The following is a 20,104-nucleotide window of genomic DNA, read 5'->3' as shown; positions in this document are numbered from 1 at the left end:
TTTAATGGTCGGGCATTGTACAGCTACAAGCATTTCACCCCCATGTCATACTGTGTATGGTTGTGTGTGTGTGACAAATAAAATTTGAATTTGAATTTGAATTTGAAAAGAAGCATTTGAAAGTCCTGGAGTGGCCTAGCCAGTCTCCAGACCTCAACCCCATAGAAAATCTGTGGCGGGAGTTGAAAGTCCGTGTTGCTCGGCGACAGCCCCAAAACATCACTGCTCTCGAGAAGATCTGCATGGAGGAATGGGCCAAAATACCAGCTACTGTGTGTGCAAACCTGGTAAAGACCTATAGTAAACGTTTGACCTCTGTTATTGCCAACAAAGGTTATGTTACAAAGTATTGAGTTGTATTTTTGTTATTGACCAAATACTTATTTTCCACCCTGATTTACGAATAAATTCTTTACAAATCCTACCATGTGGATTCATGGATTTTTTTTTTCCACATTCTGTCTCTCACAGTTGAAGTGTACCTCTGGTGCAAATTACTGACCTCTGTCATCATTTTAGGTGGGGGAACTTGCACAATCGGTGGCTGACTAAATACTTTTTTGCCCCACTGTACTTGACACGAAAGCAGTACACACTGTTATGGTTCAAAAATATTGGAGATGGACACCAGAGGAAAAACCCACAATAACAACACTGGTCTGGTCGGGTTGAGTCAAACGATGATTTAATGATCACACACGTGGGAGATGGACACTGTATGCAGACAGTCTCAGATCTCATCTCAAAAAACACATCACCATAGTTTTATGAAATCAGGGTATTAGAACGCCCCCTCATGCGTAGTGACAGGTGTAATACAATCAATGTTGACAATTTTATTTAACACAAAGAATAACATTGTCTCCTTCCCGAGGGCAGACGCTAACTGCCCCCCTTCTCCTGGAACCGTTTGTACCCTGCTGAGACACAACATGGCAGCTACAAGGACTCTTTCATTTATTAAGACCATCAGTGTGTATTGCTCTAAATCAAGTATATAATATTAAATGAATATTGCTGGATCAGCTACTTCTACTTAAAACATATTAAAACATGACTAAGCACAAAATCACCAAGAATGACATCTTATAAGTGCTGTGTAAGCGCGTGCGGCCTTCCAAGCTCAAAGCCTTTGCCCTCCATAGATCAGCCAGACTCGCACTGGCTGTAGCTTTTAACCTTTAATTACCTTGAGCACAACTCTAAAATGAGCAACAAACTGCAATGTGTATGGAATGATCATGGTTACATCTGCAATGGAAAATCATGTTATTATTCTGGTACCTGTAAAAAAGATCAAACTAAAGTTATCACCATCACTGTAATGCAAAGAATAATGTAAGATCAAAAACTTCAATTTATGCTTAATGCAAAGCTGGTTATATACTTCTAATGAACTAATAATGGCATATTAAAATATTAAATGATAATGAGAAAAACATCCCCTCCTTATTCTACAATTCCCTCTGTTGACCTCTGGAGAATCCAGAGGTCACAAACAGTTGTGTCCCTCCTTGGCCTACACATTCAGTTCCACATGCATCATTGGCATCATGGACATTGGAGTAATCACTCCAGGGTCCACTGCCCTCACAGACATACTTTTGAACATTCTTCTGGCACAAGGGATGAGACAACAACAAATAACCATAATACCCACCACAATAGACAAAGAAAACATGACCAAAGCGATGACCCCCTTCCACCGTCCGAACACTGAGGTCAGCCAGCCTTCTAACGGATTACCAACACCGGAGTGATCATGCATAGTTTCAGAAAGGCTCTTTAGGCCCTCCAGAGCCTTGGTTACCGACCCATCTGGAGCAGTATTGTTTGGAATAAAGGTGCAACACTGGTCGGCAAACATAGCACACACGCCCCCCTTTTCCGCTAACAACATGTCAAGGGCCATTCTATTCTGCACTCCCATTAACGAGGTCGGACCCACCTGCTCCGCTAGCCCCTCCAATCCGTCTCTGGTCAGGTTAGAGAGCCTCAGTACATTGTAATGAACATAATTAATCCTATCTACATTCTTGTTTGGAGTCACTGGAAAGAAAGCAGAAATTATTGGAATATTTTCAAACCCGGCTGCTATTTGGTCAACAAGTTTAAATTCATTTGGAACCCCCCTGGGCACTCCAATGGAGTCGATCCAGGTGGGGGAATTCATTCTAGGGTCATAAACATTTGTGTCTTGTATTCCTCTCTTTCTCAAAATGTGTCTTTTGCGCTTGGCTGCCAAAGTGCGCGTATTGTGTGAGGGAATTGATTTTACCTTATTTCCGATTAGCATAAGTGGCGCTCCTAGTCTCACCATCGCGCACGTCCCCACGCTCCCAAGAGGAACACGTACCAGTAGAGTCCTGTGCCCGCAATAGTAATACAGCCCGCTCCTAGCCCAAGTCCCAATTAGGGTGGCTGCATCACTCACATTGTTGGTGGTCCTCCCAATCTGGGTGACCGAACACCAACTGGGGTCAATTTCCCCCAACCGATATTTAACTTTATCTGTGGTAAACTTAAAGCACGTATAATTATCTTTCCGGGGCATAAACAGCCCTACTTGCATGAGCTTGCCAATAGGGGGAAATAGACTGGACAACACAGTGCAGTTCCCCGTATTCACAGCTCCTCTAGTTATTTGCAACATACAATTATAGCCCCACTGATCCTCTGGATGCAGAGGTGCAGGCTCTATAAATAAACGCGGCCTTGCCGAAGCGCAGGCTACACAATTAGCCACTTTTTGTTCTCTAGCATTTTGGGCTATCCAGTCCAGCCAGATGTTACTGTCACTGAACCCGGTAGCGCGTTCAATCAAATCCTGAGGTTTCAGGGTGGTGTAGTCCACCGACACTACTCGCCTCTCCCTTGGTTCGTGCTCCTCTGGTGTAGCTTCCGATGACCCGCTCCCCTCCTGCCCTGTAAAAGATGCAACAGAGCTGGTGGGAGTAGAAATCACACGAGTTGTTATGTCTTCTCTACCTGACGGTACGCGATTAGTTTTTTCTAAGAAATTAACTTTAATTAACCCTTTTGGATCAACCCCCGCTGTTCCCCAAAATTAAATACATAGATTGTTTGCGATCCCAATTCCCCAATGATAAAGTTAACGCGTTTCCAGAGGGGCTAAAATCCCTCTGTAGTTTAAGCCCGTTTTCTGATCCTGATTCTAACGGTTCCCAATTTTGCCCAGTGTAACCCCTTACCTGGTCCCAATTACGGCACCAGCTGTCATAAGGACGATTTCCCCTCTCGCAGTGCGTACTCACTGAATAATCCCAACAGACCCACACATTGTATCCCCTCCAAGCACTGCCGACGTCCCTGCAATTAACAACATCACACAGATCAAACGTGAAGGAAGTTGTGGAGCCAATAACATAATCTAATTCTAAACCACCATATGTGCTGAGACACTCATCCTTTTTACCAGAGACCTCGCGCTTCACTCTTGCCCGCAACCTTAAATCACTATGGACCACGCGTGATGTACTTGGTGTATCAAACAACGCCGGACTGGCATGGCCTCCGTGCTCAGACTGGTTTCCCGGGTCGGTCTGCAACAAACAAATCAAAAAACAAATAGCCATGATTAGCAACATAGTTAACATCAAACTCATAATAATTTTAAACATTGTGATGGCTTTTAAGACTCTTCTTTCATCACCAGTGTCTAATTGTTGTGATGGCATGGTGGTATGTGAATGTTATGGTGTAGTAAAAAGTTCAAAGCCCTTTATCAGAGCCTCTCTCTTGTTTTAGATGTTCAGTGTGGTACCGCTCCTTTTCGTTGGCGCGGCGATCTCCTCCTTGGCTGCTCTTCTTTCTTCGACCTTCCGGGTAGACTACCGGTCGGTCCGTTGCACAGGTGTGAGGGATTATTGTGCCGCTCAATTTCACCTGCGTCGGGTTGAGATTGATCCTTCCCCACCAAGCCCTCGTGCGCAGCTGCGCACTGCGTCCAGTGATACCAGGTGTCGCCTTTCCCCTTCAGTTGGACCGCTGTCGCCGTCCGAGCCGATACCTCATATGGACCAGTCCAGCGGGGCTCCTTCCACTTTCGTTTGATGACTCTCAGCCACACTGTTTTCGCGTCCGGGACCTCTCCTTCTCCTGTGGGCCCTTTACAAGCCGCCTGTTTCGTGAAACTGGACACTAGCGCCTTTAGCTCGTTCCAGTAGTCTGCGTGGGACCGGTTCCCCTTTTTGTCCCGTTCACCCGAGCCCACCGTCCAAGGTGCCGGAAACTGTCTCCCGGTTTGCAGCTCGTATGGTGTAAAACCTGTGGATTGATTAACAGAACATCTTATGGTCATCAACGCAACCGGCAGGGCTGCGACCCAATTTAGCCCTGTTTGCGGGCAGATTTTTGCCAATTTGTTTTTCAAATTTAGGTTCATTCTTTCTACTTTCCCCTGAGACTGAGGATGATAGACCGTTCCAAATTTATGCTGGACGCCCAACATTTTTTCTACTTTTTCCAAATCTTGATTTTTAAAATGGGTTCCATTATCTGATCTAATTCTTTTCGGGAACCCATGACGGGGAATGTAATGATTGATTAAACACTTAATGACAGTCTTAGCATCCTCCTTTTTTGTAGCCCAGGCCTCTGGCCAGCCGGTCAAAGCGTCAACACACACTAGCAAATATCTTACACCGCCCGGCCCGGAATCAATCATATCAGTGAAATCAATAACAATCTCCTCTCCCGGCCTCTCAGGGGGCCGAAACTTACCCACTTCCGGTTTTACTGCTGGCTTAGGATTGTGTGCCCCACAGATTAAGCACATCCTGGCCTTCTCCCTTATCATTCCTCGCAGCTCAGGATGCCACCAATGACACAAATTTCTTTCCATCTGGGCTCTCCCCACGTGGGCAAGTCCGTGGGCTTCATCCACCTTCTGTTCTGCCATTTTGGCTGTCAGCACGGGGCGCCCGTCTGGCCCCCTCCACAAATGTCCATCCTGCCAGGCTCCTTTGTTTTTCCACACCCCCTTTTCCTCTGGGGATGCCTCCTCCTGGGCCCGTTTAACTTCCTCAATCAGGTCAACAGGTATCTCTTCTTCTGATGTTACCTGTATCATTTGTCTCTGTCCTTTGTAGCCTGCGGCCTCCTTTGCGGCTTCGTCTGCTCTCTGGTTTCCTTTTTCCACCATACTGGTTCCTTGGGAGTGAGCTTTGCATTTTATAATGCTCACCTCCTCTGGGTCAGCCAAGGCCTTTTCCAGTTCCTCCATTTCATGTTTGTGGGAAATAGGTGCATTGGTTGCTGTTCTGAATCCTGCTCTTTTCCACTGAGGCAGCTCCACATGCGCTGCTCCAAACGCATATGCCGAATCGGTGTAGATGTTCACTCTCCTGTTCTTGGCTAGTCTCAAAGCTCGAGCTAAGGCTATCACTTCAGCTCTCTGGGCCGACTGCTTTCCCTCAATCCTTCCTGACTCTCTGACCTGATAATCTCCTTCTACTCTGCAGACCACCGCATACCCTGCTTTCAGTCCTCCTTCGTCTCGGTGGCAACATCCATCGGTGAACCAGTCCTCAGCTCCCGGTAAGGGTTCGGCCTTCAGGTCCTCTCTAATCTTTTCCTCGATCTGTGCTCTTTTGGCGCAGTCATGTGGTTCCCCTACACCCATTAAATCTGCCATGTTAATTCCTTCATGTGTGAATGTCAAATTTGGGGCCTCTAAGACTTTGCTCAGTCTCTGTTGTGCCCGTGGTGACATACAAAATGCTTGTGAATTTACGTATGCCACTATGCTATGTGTAGTGAGTATTTTTAGTGGGTGTTCTCTCACTACATGTGCTGTTTTTTGGATAATTCTAGCGACCCCTGCTGCATGTTGTGTACATGTAGGATGCTTTGCTTCTGTTGGATGTAGTTTTACACTAACATACATGAGCACTTCTCTACCCCCCCCCCTTTTTTCTGAAACAACACTCCATTTACAATTGAGTTTGTTTCAGAAACATCTAAATAGAATGGCTCATCATAATTGGGTGTGGCTAAATCTGAGGCCCTCGACAAATCCTGTTTTACCCTAATAAATGCGGCTTCAGCTTCAGGCGTCCAAGGCAACTCAGCCTTAAAGTTTCGAACACCAACTTGCTTCATTAGGCCCCTTAAAGGGGCAGTTTTGCCTGCATAATCCGGAATGAACTGCCTGCTGTAACCTGTTAAACCAAGAAAAGAAAGCATTTCTCTCACAGTTCGCGGTTTTGGGTGTGTCAAAATTTGGTCTCTGTGTGTGTTCATCAAACCCACTGATTTGTGTGCGATTACCCGGCCCAAAAAGGTCACTTCAGGGCGAACTAACTGCAGCTTGTCTTTACTTACTTTAAAGCCACATTCCGCCAACCTATTCAACACAACGAACGATGCCGCTGTACAATCCGCTGCTGACGGGGCTGCAATGAGAAGATCATCAACATATTGTATTAATGTACAATCATTAGGCAAATTACATGACGACAGGGCTTCTTTAAGCACCTGATTGAAAATGCCTGGAGAAAGTGCAAAGCCTTGTGGCAAACGTGTGTATCTGAGTTGTTGGCCTCTGTATGTGAATGAAAAAATGTCTCTGAGTGACTCATGCAGAGGAAGACAAAAGAATGCATTTGCCAGGTCAATGCACGTGAACCACTTTTGGTCACATGTGATAGCTGATAAAGCCGTGTACGGATTTGGTACCGGTGCAGTAGTAGAGAGCAATATTTCATTAATGGCTCTCAAATCATGTGCCATACGGTATTTTCCTGTTCCATGTTTCTCCACTGGTAGAATTGGTGTGTTCCACAGTGAGTGAGAGGGCTCTAACACCCCGGCCCTTAGCAGGCCTTCTATTGTTTCTGTAATTCCTGCCTCTGCTTCAGGTTTGTGTTTATACTGTGGTCTATCGATTGGTGTGTGTGACTTGAGCTGGAACAAGACAGGAGGACACTTAGCTAGGCCAACATCCGTGGGCCCTTTTGACCATAGACTGTCAGGCAGATTCGACAGTCCAGCAACTGCGTGAGGATGATCTACACACTCCTCACCATGTGTTTTTGAAATTTCTTTATGTTCCAAAATCACTGTATCCTCACAGGCACAAGTTATGCGATAGGTTTTACAATTTGGAGCATAAGATAAGTTAGGAATTTGGGTTCTTTGCCACCCTGTGTCGTCCAGTGCTCGCCTGACCATTGGACCTAGATCACCTGCACCATGACCTTGGTGGACCGCCAATGTAATGTGAGGGGTTGAATTTTCTTCCACATTGTACCAAGGCAGTTGTTCATCAGTTAATTTCACAGCCGCGGCTACACCTTCTGGTCCGATGTAGATGTCATGTGTTTGCACATTCCACGTCTGACCTTCAAGATCAGATTGAAATAATTCACGATAGGTGTCGTCATTCTCTTTATCATAAAACAGGGTAACGTGGTAAGGGTCGCGCGGAGGGGAGTAAACTGCCAAGCTCATTATCCAGGGTCTCCACAGCTGAAATTTCCTCAGAACATCCTCTTTCACTAGTCTCCCCCAGTAGATATTGACTTTTGCTCTTTCACAGTCTTGAAGCAGATATTGAGTCTTTGAACTTGTTCCCAGGCGCGGAAAATGCTGGCCCCCTGGCAAAGTCACAGATAATCCATCTGCTGAACATGTGATTGTGGCGCCCAACTTCACGAGCAGGTCCCTGCCCATAAGATTTACTGGCGCTTGCGATGACACCACATAGTTGTGTTTCAAAGTCTGCTTGCCCAGCTTTGTCAAAGCTGGGTCAGTCACTGGCAGAGTTGTCGGGATCCCGGAAAAACCCACCACGTTCACTGTGTGGCAGGACAACGTTGCACTGTCTGGTGCTGCTCTCAAGGTTGAATATGTTGCTCCAGTGTCTACTAAGAAGGGCAATTCTGTCCCTTCTACAGTCATTAACAGCATGGGATCTGCCATTACCATACTGTTTGGTCCCTCCGGGTCCCTTCAGTACTGGTCCTCCCTCCAGTCAGCCACTGGATACTGCGCGGCTGGTGCTGCACTCGGGTTTGGGGCCTGATATGCTCCCCTAGAGCCATCTCTTGCTCTCGGAGCTCCACGTGCCTGGGATTGGTAGCCTCTTCTTTGATTGTTCTGACGACGTTCTGGGCAATATTTGCTCCAATGACCCTCTGCTCCACACCTCCAACAGACATTCCAAGGCACACTGCTGAGATTCCCCGTGTCACGAGCTCTTTGTACTCCCCCCGCTGAGCCACCACGCCCTCTGTACGATCCACCGGTTCCCCAATTCCCTGTGGGTTGGTTCTGCCTTGGTGCATTGGCGGGCCATCCGTCATTAGTGCAGGGACCCGGGCCACTATCTGGCCATTCAGGCCCAGGACCAGGCTGGGTCGCAACTATCATAATTTTTTCTGTTTTTTCTTTTTCCTCTTTTTTCTTTTCGCTGGTTTTGTTTCTGGCCTCCACCAACTGTAGTTTGAGTAGAGACGCTTGTGCCTCCTCCAACTCTTTTTTCTGCTTGTTCGCCCTGTCCTGCTCCAGCTGCAAACGATGTGAGACGTGTCTTTCCCACTGCACCGAATCTGCTACGGCAAAATCTGGGTTTTTCTGTAGATCTTCTGTGACCTGGTTTGGCAGCCCTGCCAGCACCGCTGAGCGAAACCATGCCCGATGCTCACCTTCTCTACCCGGATGGGTACCTGTTTCTAACAACCACTGATCTCTGGCTTTTTCTAAAAACTCTCTAGGTGTGTTTTGGGGGTCCCAAATTATTTTAGGTATGGCTCCTGTATTAGGGGTTGGGTACTTTTCACGGACTGCGTCAGACAAAGCACATTGCACTTCATGATAAGGCAAATCATTTGCATGGCGAGTTGTGCGAGCTATAGCCTCTACATCTGCTAGCCCACCACCGAGCATACACCGCGCAGAAATGGCGCGAAAATCGCCAATCGCAAGCTCCTCTCCTTCTGTTAGTCTGCCTAATTCACGCAACCACCTTGCTCCGCCCCCAGTTATAGGTGGAAGCTGTTTAACCAATGCCTCCAAATCTCTTACTTTGTATGCGCGGTACACTGGTTCATTTTTTGCACCAGCCACTAAAGGCAAATTATAATGAGTACCCGCAGCTTTCTCTGCTTTGGGCACAGTTTTACACTGTCCCAATTTTCCCTTGCCTTTTGAACTCTTAAAAATAGGCCTTCTCTGTCCCTGCTCTTTTTTCACCTGTCTTGACCTAAGATTCCTGGCTATACTTGGCTCTGACGCGACTCCTCCTCTGTCGTTATCTTCATCATCTTCTTCCTCCTCTGTGGTAGATGAATCATTGTCGCTCTCCTCTTCTGCCATGCTTTTGGTCATTTTGTCCTTTACGGTCTTCAGTGTATTTAATACTTCCAATAGCCCTTGCGGGGCTTCAAGCATTTGTCCGAATACTTCTCCTGCCCATGTGTCTGACTTGGCCATTGCTTTGGAGTGTTTTGACCTGGTTTGGGCCTGCTCTTCTCTTGCTGGTGTTGGCAGTCCGATGAAAGCCGGTTGTGCCATCCTTTCCACCGGTGAAATCATTTCCTCGTTTGTTGGGGTCCAATCCGCTTCTCCAGTCTGGTCTGGCAGGCTTTCTCTTGATGCTTCGGCTTTTGGCCTGTCTCCTCCCTCATGTGAACAAGAAGGCAAAGGCAAGCCTTCCTCTGCGGCTGATGTTATCTCTTTCCCTTCCCCATTCAGGGACTGACATTTAACTGTCATAGGCCCTTCATTATGAAACACCCGTGGTGCTCTGGTGTATTCAACATCAGCTACTCCTCCCACAACCACTGCCGTCTGTCCATCGGGGCCTTGAACTTGTCCTCCTCTGAGGGTCATTACAGGCATGACATATTGTCGTCCTACGGCATTAGATGTTAATGTGGCCCAAGGAAGAATCTCTGCTGTGTGATACTTGTTAGCATCTCCTGGTTTTGGAATCCAGTTCTTCATTTGGTTTTCCAGCTTCTTATTTTGGTCTTTCAGTTGTTTCAAAGCCTCCATTATGCTTTCCATATCTTCTGTTTCAGGTGTGTCATCCTCCTCCATCCAGGAAGATGCTCCATTCCACAAGAACATCCACTTGCAACACTTTGCATGAGTTTGCTGTAGTTTCTTGATTTGTTGTTTAATCTTCCAGTTAATTGAACGTTTCTCTGCCTCGGCTTGCAGTTGTTCCAATTGCTGCTCACATCTCTCTCCTTCTATTTTGAGCACAAGACTTAGGGCTATTTTGTCATCCAGCCCTCTCTGTTGGGAAGCAATAAGCTTGTTTAGCTCAGCTTCCATTGCTTTGCCTTCCTTCTCAGCTAACTTTGTTGATCCAGGGGAAGCTAAGCGAATAGCTTTTTTTAACTGTTGCTGCTGCTCCTTTAGAGGCTTATAGCCTCTGTGCCCAGTAGGTGTCGTGTTCGGGCCGTCAGCCATTATCCTAGAACACAAGCTTACCTCCCTTTTTTGTGACGTTATACGGCTCCTCCTTCTGGATCACTCCGCAATGTCTGCCTGTTAGCTTTCAGAAATACTTTCGCTCCTCCCAGGGTCACTGTCTCCTTGTGATCTGCTTGGTAAGACACACAGCCAACGCAGTGTGTCAAGACTTAACCAAGCCTCTTTCATTATTCACTTTTAATAACTACTTTTCACTCTGTAACATAAATGTTATAAACTCCTACACACTGCATGTTAACTTTGGGGCACAAAACAATAACACAGCTCAAATGCATTCACACAGCCTTAAATTTTTCACAGAAAATTGCTCCAAAGCAATATCATGTTTGCTCACAAACTAACAAATTCATGCTCAGTCATCTCCTTTAAGCCTTGAAATAAAAATAGGCAACGTTGTATATAGGCATTTAGCTCATGCAGCTCAATCACGGACCACACTGTCATCTCATAAGGTGAAACACCTTCCTCAGTCACTATGTGACATTTACAGGTCACCTCCAGTCGACCCTCTTCCTCTGCTATTTGTATGTTACAGGTTGCAAAATAAAGCACAGGCATGTTTGCTTATTCTATTTAAACAACGATTTAACAGTATTAAATGGGACTGTTTAGTGCATGGGACACAATATAATCATTTATTGTTGAAGGGACAAATGTCAAAGGGGTTCTAACAGGTCCACTTTATTGCGTGCTCATAAATTATTGTTATCTGGGTCACTCACCCAATATGCTTTATTGTTTGAAATTATTAATTATGTCACGCTTATTAGTGGCTCATATTTATTTAAGGCCTATGTTTGAACTTGACAACAAAGGCAGAGCATCATTTCATCCTTTCAGGGTGAAACACTCCACTTTCTCTGTGTCATGGCAGCTCAGAAAACTTCATGAACTTTACTTATTTAAAGATATGACTTAAAATCAGTTGTGTTATCAGTATAAAATGTTTAAGATTTAATTAAATTGTTTTCAATTGACTTACAGCAGCTTACTCTGATCTAGGAACACTCTCTTATGCTCCTCAAAAACTGAAGTTACTCAGTCTTAAATGCTTTTTACATTACATAAATCAACCAACAAGTGAGATCATAAAGCACATATTCACAACAATAAATCAAAAGCCATTTATATTGTTATAACATCAAAACCAGCAGCTTCTTTACAGGCTTTCAGCAATAAAAGGCCTTCTGCTTCTAAGGCTCACACACACTCTGGGCAGTAAGTGAAAAGCTCTGTTCTCCTCCCAGCCACACGCTCATTTGCATGTTCACACCGTCTAAAAATAGCTCTCAACGCTGCAGCTGCGCTCTCATCACCCACAGGGTCACACAAAGCTCAGACAAAACTCTATTTTATATCACAAAGACGTCTTATATTTACAACCACTGACAGGCCTGACAAATTCAGCACCTAACAAATTTCGACAAATTTAAATTAACGGGTCCAACCGAAGAAAGCTTCACTTTTTTGTAATCAATTAACCAGTATCTGTTTCCTCCAGAACAGCCTATGGCCTGATTTCTAAAATCCCTAACTCAATTTAACTTTGTCCAAACAAGCACATGACACCGTTTTAAACGATGAGGAGTCTCGGTAACTCCTAGCTTATTTCGGGATGCCCTGTACCCCACAGTTAAACCAAAACTGAACTACCCCTGTTCGCCGACAGGTCAAGACCGCGCGTCCACGGCCAGGAGGGAGCGTAACCTCCGGGCTATGTGCTTCTTAGCATCTTCCAGTGCCGTCCTATAACAATTTTCACCTAAACAATTTTGACAAATTTTAACACATCAATTAAACAGTATCTGTTACCTCCAGAACAGTTTCTGACCTAATTTGTAAAACTATTAAACAGTATCTGTTACCTCCAGAACAGTTTCTGTCCTAATTTCCCTACCAAACTACCTGAGCCTTCAGCTCAATATCCAGGGACTCAAACCCAACATTATTACTTTCATATTTCTTCAACTTCCGGTTTTACTCTTAAACAACTTTAACTGCATAACACACGGTGATTCTCATCAAAATCAAAACAGACACTCACCAGCAACGTCAGTGAGCAAACTTTTAATTTAATGCAGCCCAATTTGGCACAATTTGGGAATCAACTCAACAGGCAGTGCCTTACCTTTAGAAGCACCCGCGGAGCTCACTCACATCAGATCCCTGGTCCGTGCCTGTCCGCTCGACAACCTCAGACCGTCCACACCTCGCACGTCCACCCCAATACCACAGGACGAGCCCCCAAAATGTTATGGTTCAAAAATATTGGAGATGGACACCAGAGGAAAAACCCACAATAACAACACTGGTCCGGTCGGTTTGAGTCAAACGATGATTTAATGATCACACACGTGGGAGATGGACACTGTATGCAGACAGTCTCAGATCTCATCTCAAAAAACACATCACCATAGTTTTATGAAATCAGGGTATTAGAACGCCCCCTCATGCGTAGTGACAGGTGTAATACAATCAATGTTGACAATTTTATTTAACACAAAGAATAACATTGTCTCCTTCCCGAGGGCAGACGCTAACTGCCCCCCTTCTCCTGGAACCGTTTGTACCCTGCTGAGACACAACATGGCAGCTACAAGGACTCTTTCATTTATTAAGACCATCAGTGTGTATTGCTCTAAATCAAGTATATAATATTAAATGAATATTGCTGGATCAGCTACTTCTACTTAAAACATATTAAAACATGACTAAGCACAAAATCACCAAGAATGACATCTTATAAGTGCTGTGTAAGCGCGTGCGGCCTTCCAAGCTCAAAGCCTTTGCCCTCCATAGATCAGCCAGACTCGCACTGGCTGTAGCTTTTAACCTTTAATTACCTTGAGCACAACTCTAAAATGAGCAACAAACTGCAATGTGTATGGAATGATCATGGTTACATCTGCAATGGAAAATCATGTTATTATTCTGGTACCTGTAAAAAAGATCAAACTAAAGTTATCACCATCACTGTAATGCAAAGAATAATGTAAGATCAAAAACTTCAATTTATGCTTAATGCAAAGCTGGTTATATACTTCTAATGAACTAATAATGGCATATTAAAATATTAAATGATAATGAGAAAAACATCCCCTCCTTATTCTACAACACTGAACTCAGGTAACATTTGTTATTAGAGGAGGTCCAAAAGTGTGTCAGTGAGAAATATCCATCAAAAGCATGATTTACACTAGCTGCAGCTCACAGTCAGCAACTCATCAGTTTTGTTGTTCAAACCAAACAAGAATTTTTCACATCATGTTGTCCTGCAGGAACTCACCAGATCACCTCTCCAGCACTTTGATCCCAAGACAGGAATACAATATGCAGAGTTAGTTTAATTGATTGGAATGCAGCTGTCATCTTCAGAGTGTTTCATTTGATAAAGTTAATAACGAGAAATCAAGTGGTCAGAGCTATCATGGTGATATTCAGGGTCAGATTCTGTGCTAGTGCAAAACCTTCTTTTGGCCTGAAAAAGCTGCTGTGGGGTTTACAACAGAGGAGCAATTGAAAGCCTGCAGGTCAAATTAACGTCCGGATGCATTTGCAAAAATGTTTCATGTGAGTGGAAAGTTCTCTGGGTGATCCAACAGTGCGTTAGTTGATATACAAACATTTCAGTAATTGGCTTTCAAGTGTCACCCAAACATGAGGAGGCCAGTGATGGAGCCAGTGACGGTTTAACAAAAATAATACAGTGTGAGTGCAGGTTTACATGTTTCTCTCTGAGAAAAAGAGAAGTCGATGTGTTTCTATTAGTGTGAAATCCTTTTTAGAAATTAGGCACTGTGTGAGGTCATTTAGTAAGAGTCAGTGAATCTTTCACAGTTGTAAAAAACATAAAAAGAAACAACATAATTAACGTATGTTTTTCTCCGAGGGTGGTGGGGTAGAGGACTTCATGTGTGGGTGACTGAGAATGTCCATTTTATTAGATATGTTGTTGTAACTGTTTCAAAGTCAGTAATGCATGAATCTTCAATGATTTTTATTCCTTAAAAGAGGACTGTGTACAGTGTCCATTTGTGTCTGTCTCCACGTTGGGTGATTGTGGAGTATTTGAATATGTGTGCATGAGGGTGGGAATGCCCGTTGGTGGCTGCGTGCGCCTGTTCGACTGTGTCTGTATGTCAGGTCGGGTCTTACACTCCACCTCTCTGGGAACATCTCAGGCCCTTCAAGGTATGGAGGCATATCTCGATTTACCACACTCCTTGCCGTTGCCTGATGCCCTCAGGCGTCGGTATGTTCAACACGTTCTAACTCCCAACTCGTCAAACGTGTGACGCATGGTCAGGCCCCCTCTGCTGCACATATGGACGCGCAGGGTACCCCCCTCGCGTCGGGAATTGACATGAAAGGTCCTCCGATTGAAGAGATTGCCGCGGAAGTGGCTTTTGTCGGTATATTTAGACATTTTCCAAATCACATTGTAATGACCTATACTGAACACAATAAATTATATAATGCAGGCAACTATCTGAGAGAAAATTACTGCAGATAAAACTAATTACAGGCTGTTATTTGTGTATCGGTTCTTGCATTGACGGAGTGAGCGATGTATGCTGGGTAATGGCACAGCTAGCGATTGGGTGAATTTATTGCACCGGTTTTATAAACTGTTCTACAATCCTTTTGATATTTGGAAATCTGTCGATCATTCGGCTACAGCTGTAAGATATCTTCTCCAACTCCTCTGAATACATGCAGTCATTTTACCGTCTGCTTTGGCTAATCACGCTCTTACGTATTAAATTAAATTAAATGCCTAATAAAAAAGCTGTTCTTTTTTTATTAGGCAAAAACATTTTCGGCAAAAAAACATTATGCAAAAACATTTTCGGTGCTGTTAAGGAATTCACAGCGACTCACTTGTTTATTTTTGAGAAAGTTTATTTTTTTATCATATTAGATGACCGGCAGTGACGTCAACGTACTCGATCGTACCACAGGTAAGTGCGAATCTGAATCTGTAGATTTTTTTAAATTATTTTTCTTATTTAAAACCAAAAAGAAAAACCCGAAACAGTGAGCTCACAAAGCTGCTTTTTGCAGTTCCATGGGTTAAGATTAGCAATTTCGTGGAACAGCGAATGACTTAACATTTAATAGCATATATGTTACCACACCACATGTGCTGTAAGTTAGCTAAATTCATTTCTGTTAGCCAATCAAGTTAAGCTTATCATATATCATCATCCAGGGTACAGTGATAGAGAAGTGTGTGCTGACGTTTGCTGTTGTTGCCACTTTGTAAAGTTTGAGGGTTCTAATAAGGGTCAGTGTTGCCAGATTGGGTTGATGCTCAAATTGAAGATAGACGTTATCTATCAATCTAGCTCTCTAGCTCTCTCTTTATAGCTCTCTCTCTCATTCTGGCTCTCTCTCTCTCTCTCTCTCTCTCTCGATTTTAAATTTAATAGCAGCATTACATAATCATTAAATAGCAGACCGATCATCTATGCTGCAAATGAAATACAAATGGACACTAAACAGGGTTTATCTAAATCGTTACAATAGGGTTTAATGTATATATTTATTTATAAGGTGCTTCTGAATTCTGAATACTTTTTTTTTTCTAAACAGGTTCTTCATCAATCAGCCTATTATTGATTGATTCCTTCCTACATCTGCTTTTTGAGGAACTCCTAAAGGCACTTTTAAGAGCCACGTCAGTCTGTTTGTATCTGTTCTTACTGCTGTCCTTATTGGTCTGTCTCTCTGTTTCTGCCTCGCTCTGTTGGTCTCTGTCTTGTTTGATTATTCTGTTTGTGTGTGTGTGCGTGCGTGCATGCGTGTTTGTTTGTTTGTGTGTTTGTGTGTGTGTTTGTTTGTTTGTTTGTTCTTCTTTCTGCCATGAGTGACTCCGAAATTCAAGATCCTTTAAGGATCCTAGATAATCTGACTGATCAGCAGGAACAAATTGATGAGCTCCAACACCTCGATGACATGCTTGGTGAGCTGAAGCAAGAGGTAGCTCCTGTACCTGTGAAGCCACCTGACCTAACAGTAAAATGGAAAAAAAGAGACAAAGATGGAAACCAACTCTATGCGAGGCCAAGATCAATCCGGAGTCAATTACATAAGGGTCAGTACTCTTTCATACAAGATAATTTGTATCACGGGGCGATCGTGGCTCTGTCACTACCCGATCCGTACCGGAAACCCGATCGGTACCCCGCATGCGCAAATCTTACGTCACTTCCTCTCTTTGCCAACATTGCGACATTCAATATATTTGAATGATACGGTTAGCGCCCAGTTAGCTCCTAGCATTTCTCAACAGCTCTGCCTCCTTTTCGACTGCCCGGGACATTTAAACAATGGATAATTCATGCTTTTCTCCTCAACAGAGAGCGTCCCCCGATTGAGCAACAGCGCCGTAAAATAAGAAGAATGGCGCCTAATTACAGAGTTAATAATGCAGACTTTGTAATATCTCACGTGTAGATTCATCAGCCAGATGAAGTGTTTACTGACAATTGACAGTGATAGCGCACATCATCATCACTATTCCAACAATCCTTTCCTCACAGACAAGCATAAACACTCTCGACTATTGCTAAATCAAATTTAACACACGTTTGTAATGACGCTAATTCAGTTTATAATAGGGTTCATTCGCTCGGTCAGCAGGTGGCGGTATCCTCGTACACTGGGGAGTACACTGCCATTAAATGAACAGAAGAAGAAGAAAACATCTGCACATGCGCGGTACGGATCGGGTAGACCCGATTTGTACGGTCAGACTTTACACATGCGCAGTAAGGATGGGAGAGTCCTGATCCGTAACTTTCTTTTTATTTTTCGTTTTTGTCTACATTGTACTGAAATGCTTCATTATTGCAAACATTTTAAGATATACATGTTATTCTTAACATCTTAACAGATACTCTGACCCATAACTATCGTAAAACGCTACGACCGGAAGTAGAAACCTTTCGCGCATGCGGGGTACCGATCGGGTTTCCGGTACGGATCGGGTAGTGACTTTTTTTTTTTTTTTTAATTGACAAAGCACAAAATACAGATATACAAATACAAAATAGCAAACACAATGTCAGCGGGTTCGTATAAAAAAGCAAAATAGACACAGTCTATTATAGAATCACATGATATTGAACAGGGAACATAGGTTTACGGTTTTGACAGCTTTTTGATTTTGAGAATGTTGTATGGTTTTAACATATTGTTTGGTTTCATTTAAAAAGCACCGAAAGGATGGTTATGCGTTAGAAAATTTCGACTTATGTATATGAAATTTGGCCAATAATATCAATAAGTTAATTAAATAAAATTCGTTTGCCCTGTGCATGGGGTACTTAAAGAAACCAAACAATATTTTCTTGTAACAAAGAGAGAACTCAGAAAGGATAAAGGAAACAACAAAAACACAAAATTCTTGCCAGAAAAGATTCGTGTATAAGCATGACCAAAATAAATGAGAAATATCTTCCTTCACACAATTACAAAATGTACAGTTAACATCAATGTCCTTTTTATAACGTACAAGAAAAGACCTAGTTGGGTAAAAACGATGAATAACTTTAAAAGATATTTCCTTTACTTTGTTATTTAATAGAAATTTCGACGGTAAGGTCCAAATCTTCTCCCATTCCTGGTCCTGGTATAAGTTATTCCAGTAGGCGACAGCCGTTGGGTCACAAGTTCTGTCTGTCTGAAACAGAGTTCGTATTTCACGGTTGTTTTTCCTCCTTACAGAAGGGAAACACACCTGACCGACATAAGTAACAGCAGGATCCAGTGGTAAAGGGGTCAAATCACTAACAACAAGATTTCTAAACAACATTAAGACCCCAGCAGGGATAGCATCAAACACTATGGCATATTCCTTTGGTGGAACATGAAGACCATATGTATTCAAAAATTCTGAGTAAGAGAGTAAACCTCCAGCTGGATTTATAAGTTGTGCAACACGATGAATCCCATTATCAAACCAATTACTTAAAAACACAGATTTATGTTTGTATAAAATGTCTCTATTGTTCCAAATATAGTATCTATGTGGAGAAAAATTGTGTTTATAAATCAATGACCAGGAAAGAAGCATTTGTTTATGAAAGTTGGATAGTTTTAAAGGAATTTTATCAATATTGTAATTACAAAGCAAAAGAAAGTTAAGACCACCAATTTTTGAGAAAATATAATTGGGAATAAAGTTCCAAATTGAGGTTGGGTTCCTGAAAAATTGTTTAATCCAGTTTATTTTAAACACATTGTTTAATGAGGAGAAGTCAAGAAAGTTTACTCCACCATGTTGGTATGAGTTGGATAAAACTGATCTTTTAATATAATGAATTCTATTCTTCCATATGAAATTATAAATAAGTCTGTCAATATCTGCCAGGGTCTCTTTATTTACATCAAGAGACAAAGCAGCATAAGTTAGACGAGATAAACCCTCTGCTTTCGTGAGTAAAACTCTCCCTTTAATGGATAAATCCCGCTGCAGCCAAGCATTTAGCTTTTTTTTGCGTTTTGTCCAAAATTGGAGTGAAATTAAGGGAGCACCTGGTGGATTGATTTTTATTAATGACTATTGTAGAAAACCCCTATGATTTGTGTATATAGACTGTTCCACGGACCCCCTCTAACCACTGCTAAGATGGTACATTCCTCCCATCCCTTGTTTGTGTTTGCGCTGGTCCACCTTGATAGCGCTGGTGGAGCTGGGCTGTTGTACTGAACATGTGTAGTGCGTGTGCGTGAATGATAAGTAAGTGCCTTGTATTTGTTTGTTCTATGGTTGTAACTTATCATATACTTAGCTATGTACATTGGGTGATGCTTAGTAGAGTTTTCCAGCTGTTCGTGTAGCCACGAGACACTGTATATTCACGCTGATTTGACCAAAATGGCGCTACCCTTGTGAACTGAGCTGCCCAAAGTAAAGATGGAGTCTATCCCTGTGCAGCAGCCCATTTGTGTCCACCAGGGGGTGGTGTTTAGTCATTTCTGTTCAACCCTTTCTGTATTATTTAGACCAGTTTGGTTGACTTTAATTGTTTGCTAATTGTAATTTCTGTTATTTTACAGAACCACACACACATATACATATACTCACACGAATTCACTTCTGGAGATGTTTGGATTAAAAGAACCCTAATTATCATTGCTGTGGACCCTCTCTTTCATCATATAAGTCACCTGTGCCTTCTGACCGAGGATAGGAAAATCCTGCTGTAATTTGCCAGTCTATTAAGCACACACATGTCCAGTTCAAGTGGTCCTTCGAGCCGGATTAATTACAGCATTTCCTAACATGGCGGCATGCCAATATGATGAAGAACAACAAGGTGCCCGGCAAAGGAGACCACATAGGGCTCCAAGATATCTGGATGACTTCATCTGGACCTATCCCCCACAGCCGACTAACCCAGTTCCACCGAACACTAACGCAGCTACTCCAATACACCAAATCGCTGGCATCGATGGCTCACCAGAGATGGAGAGAATAAGGAGGATGGAGCAGTGTGTTACCCAGGTACAGGAGCAGGTGAGGGAGATACAGAGCGCTATACAAGTGTCTTTGAACTTTGGCCAAAGAACCCCCCAAGTACAGTTACAAACCCAGGTCCGGAGCCATAGTATGCCTTTACTAACTGTG

The 20,104-nt window shown here is 43.3% G+C and overlaps 1 protein-coding gene and 1 long non-coding RNA gene across 2 annotated transcripts; one reads left to right on the top strand and one right to left on the bottom strand.

Moving 5' to 3' along the window:
- Nucleotides 1–3,066: 3,066 nt before the first annotated feature.
- On the bottom strand, nt 3,067–5,840 carry LOC113017805 (uncharacterized). The gene is made up of 2 exons (XM_026160913.2): nt 4,744–5,840; nt 3,067–4,287 (listed from the first exon to the last, which is right to left on the bottom strand). Exons 1-2 carry the CDS (start codon nt 5,732–5,734, stop codon nt 3,773–3,775), a joined length of 1,506 nt encoding a protein of 501 aa, XP_026016698.2. The 5' UTR covers nt 5,735–5,840; the 3' UTR covers nt 3,067–3,772.
- Nucleotides 5,841–19,122: 13,282 nt separating this feature from the next.
- LOC145428479 (uncharacterized) lies at nt 19,123–19,609 on the top strand. Its single transcript, XR_013908773.1, has 2 exons — nt 19,123–19,213; nt 19,534–19,609. It is a non-coding gene; the product is annotated as an uncharacterized LOC145428479 (long non-coding RNA).
- Nucleotides 19,610–20,104: the final 495 nt, after the last annotated feature.

This window comes from Astatotilapia calliptera, chromosome 4 (assembly GCF_964374335.1).
Source record: "Astatotilapia calliptera chromosome 4, fAstCal68.1, whole genome shotgun sequence".
NCBI classification, from domain to species: Eukaryota; Metazoa; Chordata; class Actinopteri; order Cichliformes; family Cichlidae; genus Astatotilapia; species Astatotilapia calliptera.
The sequence above is the reverse complement of the archived record's forward strand: the minus strand, read 5'-3'. Positions and strand labels throughout refer to the sequence as shown.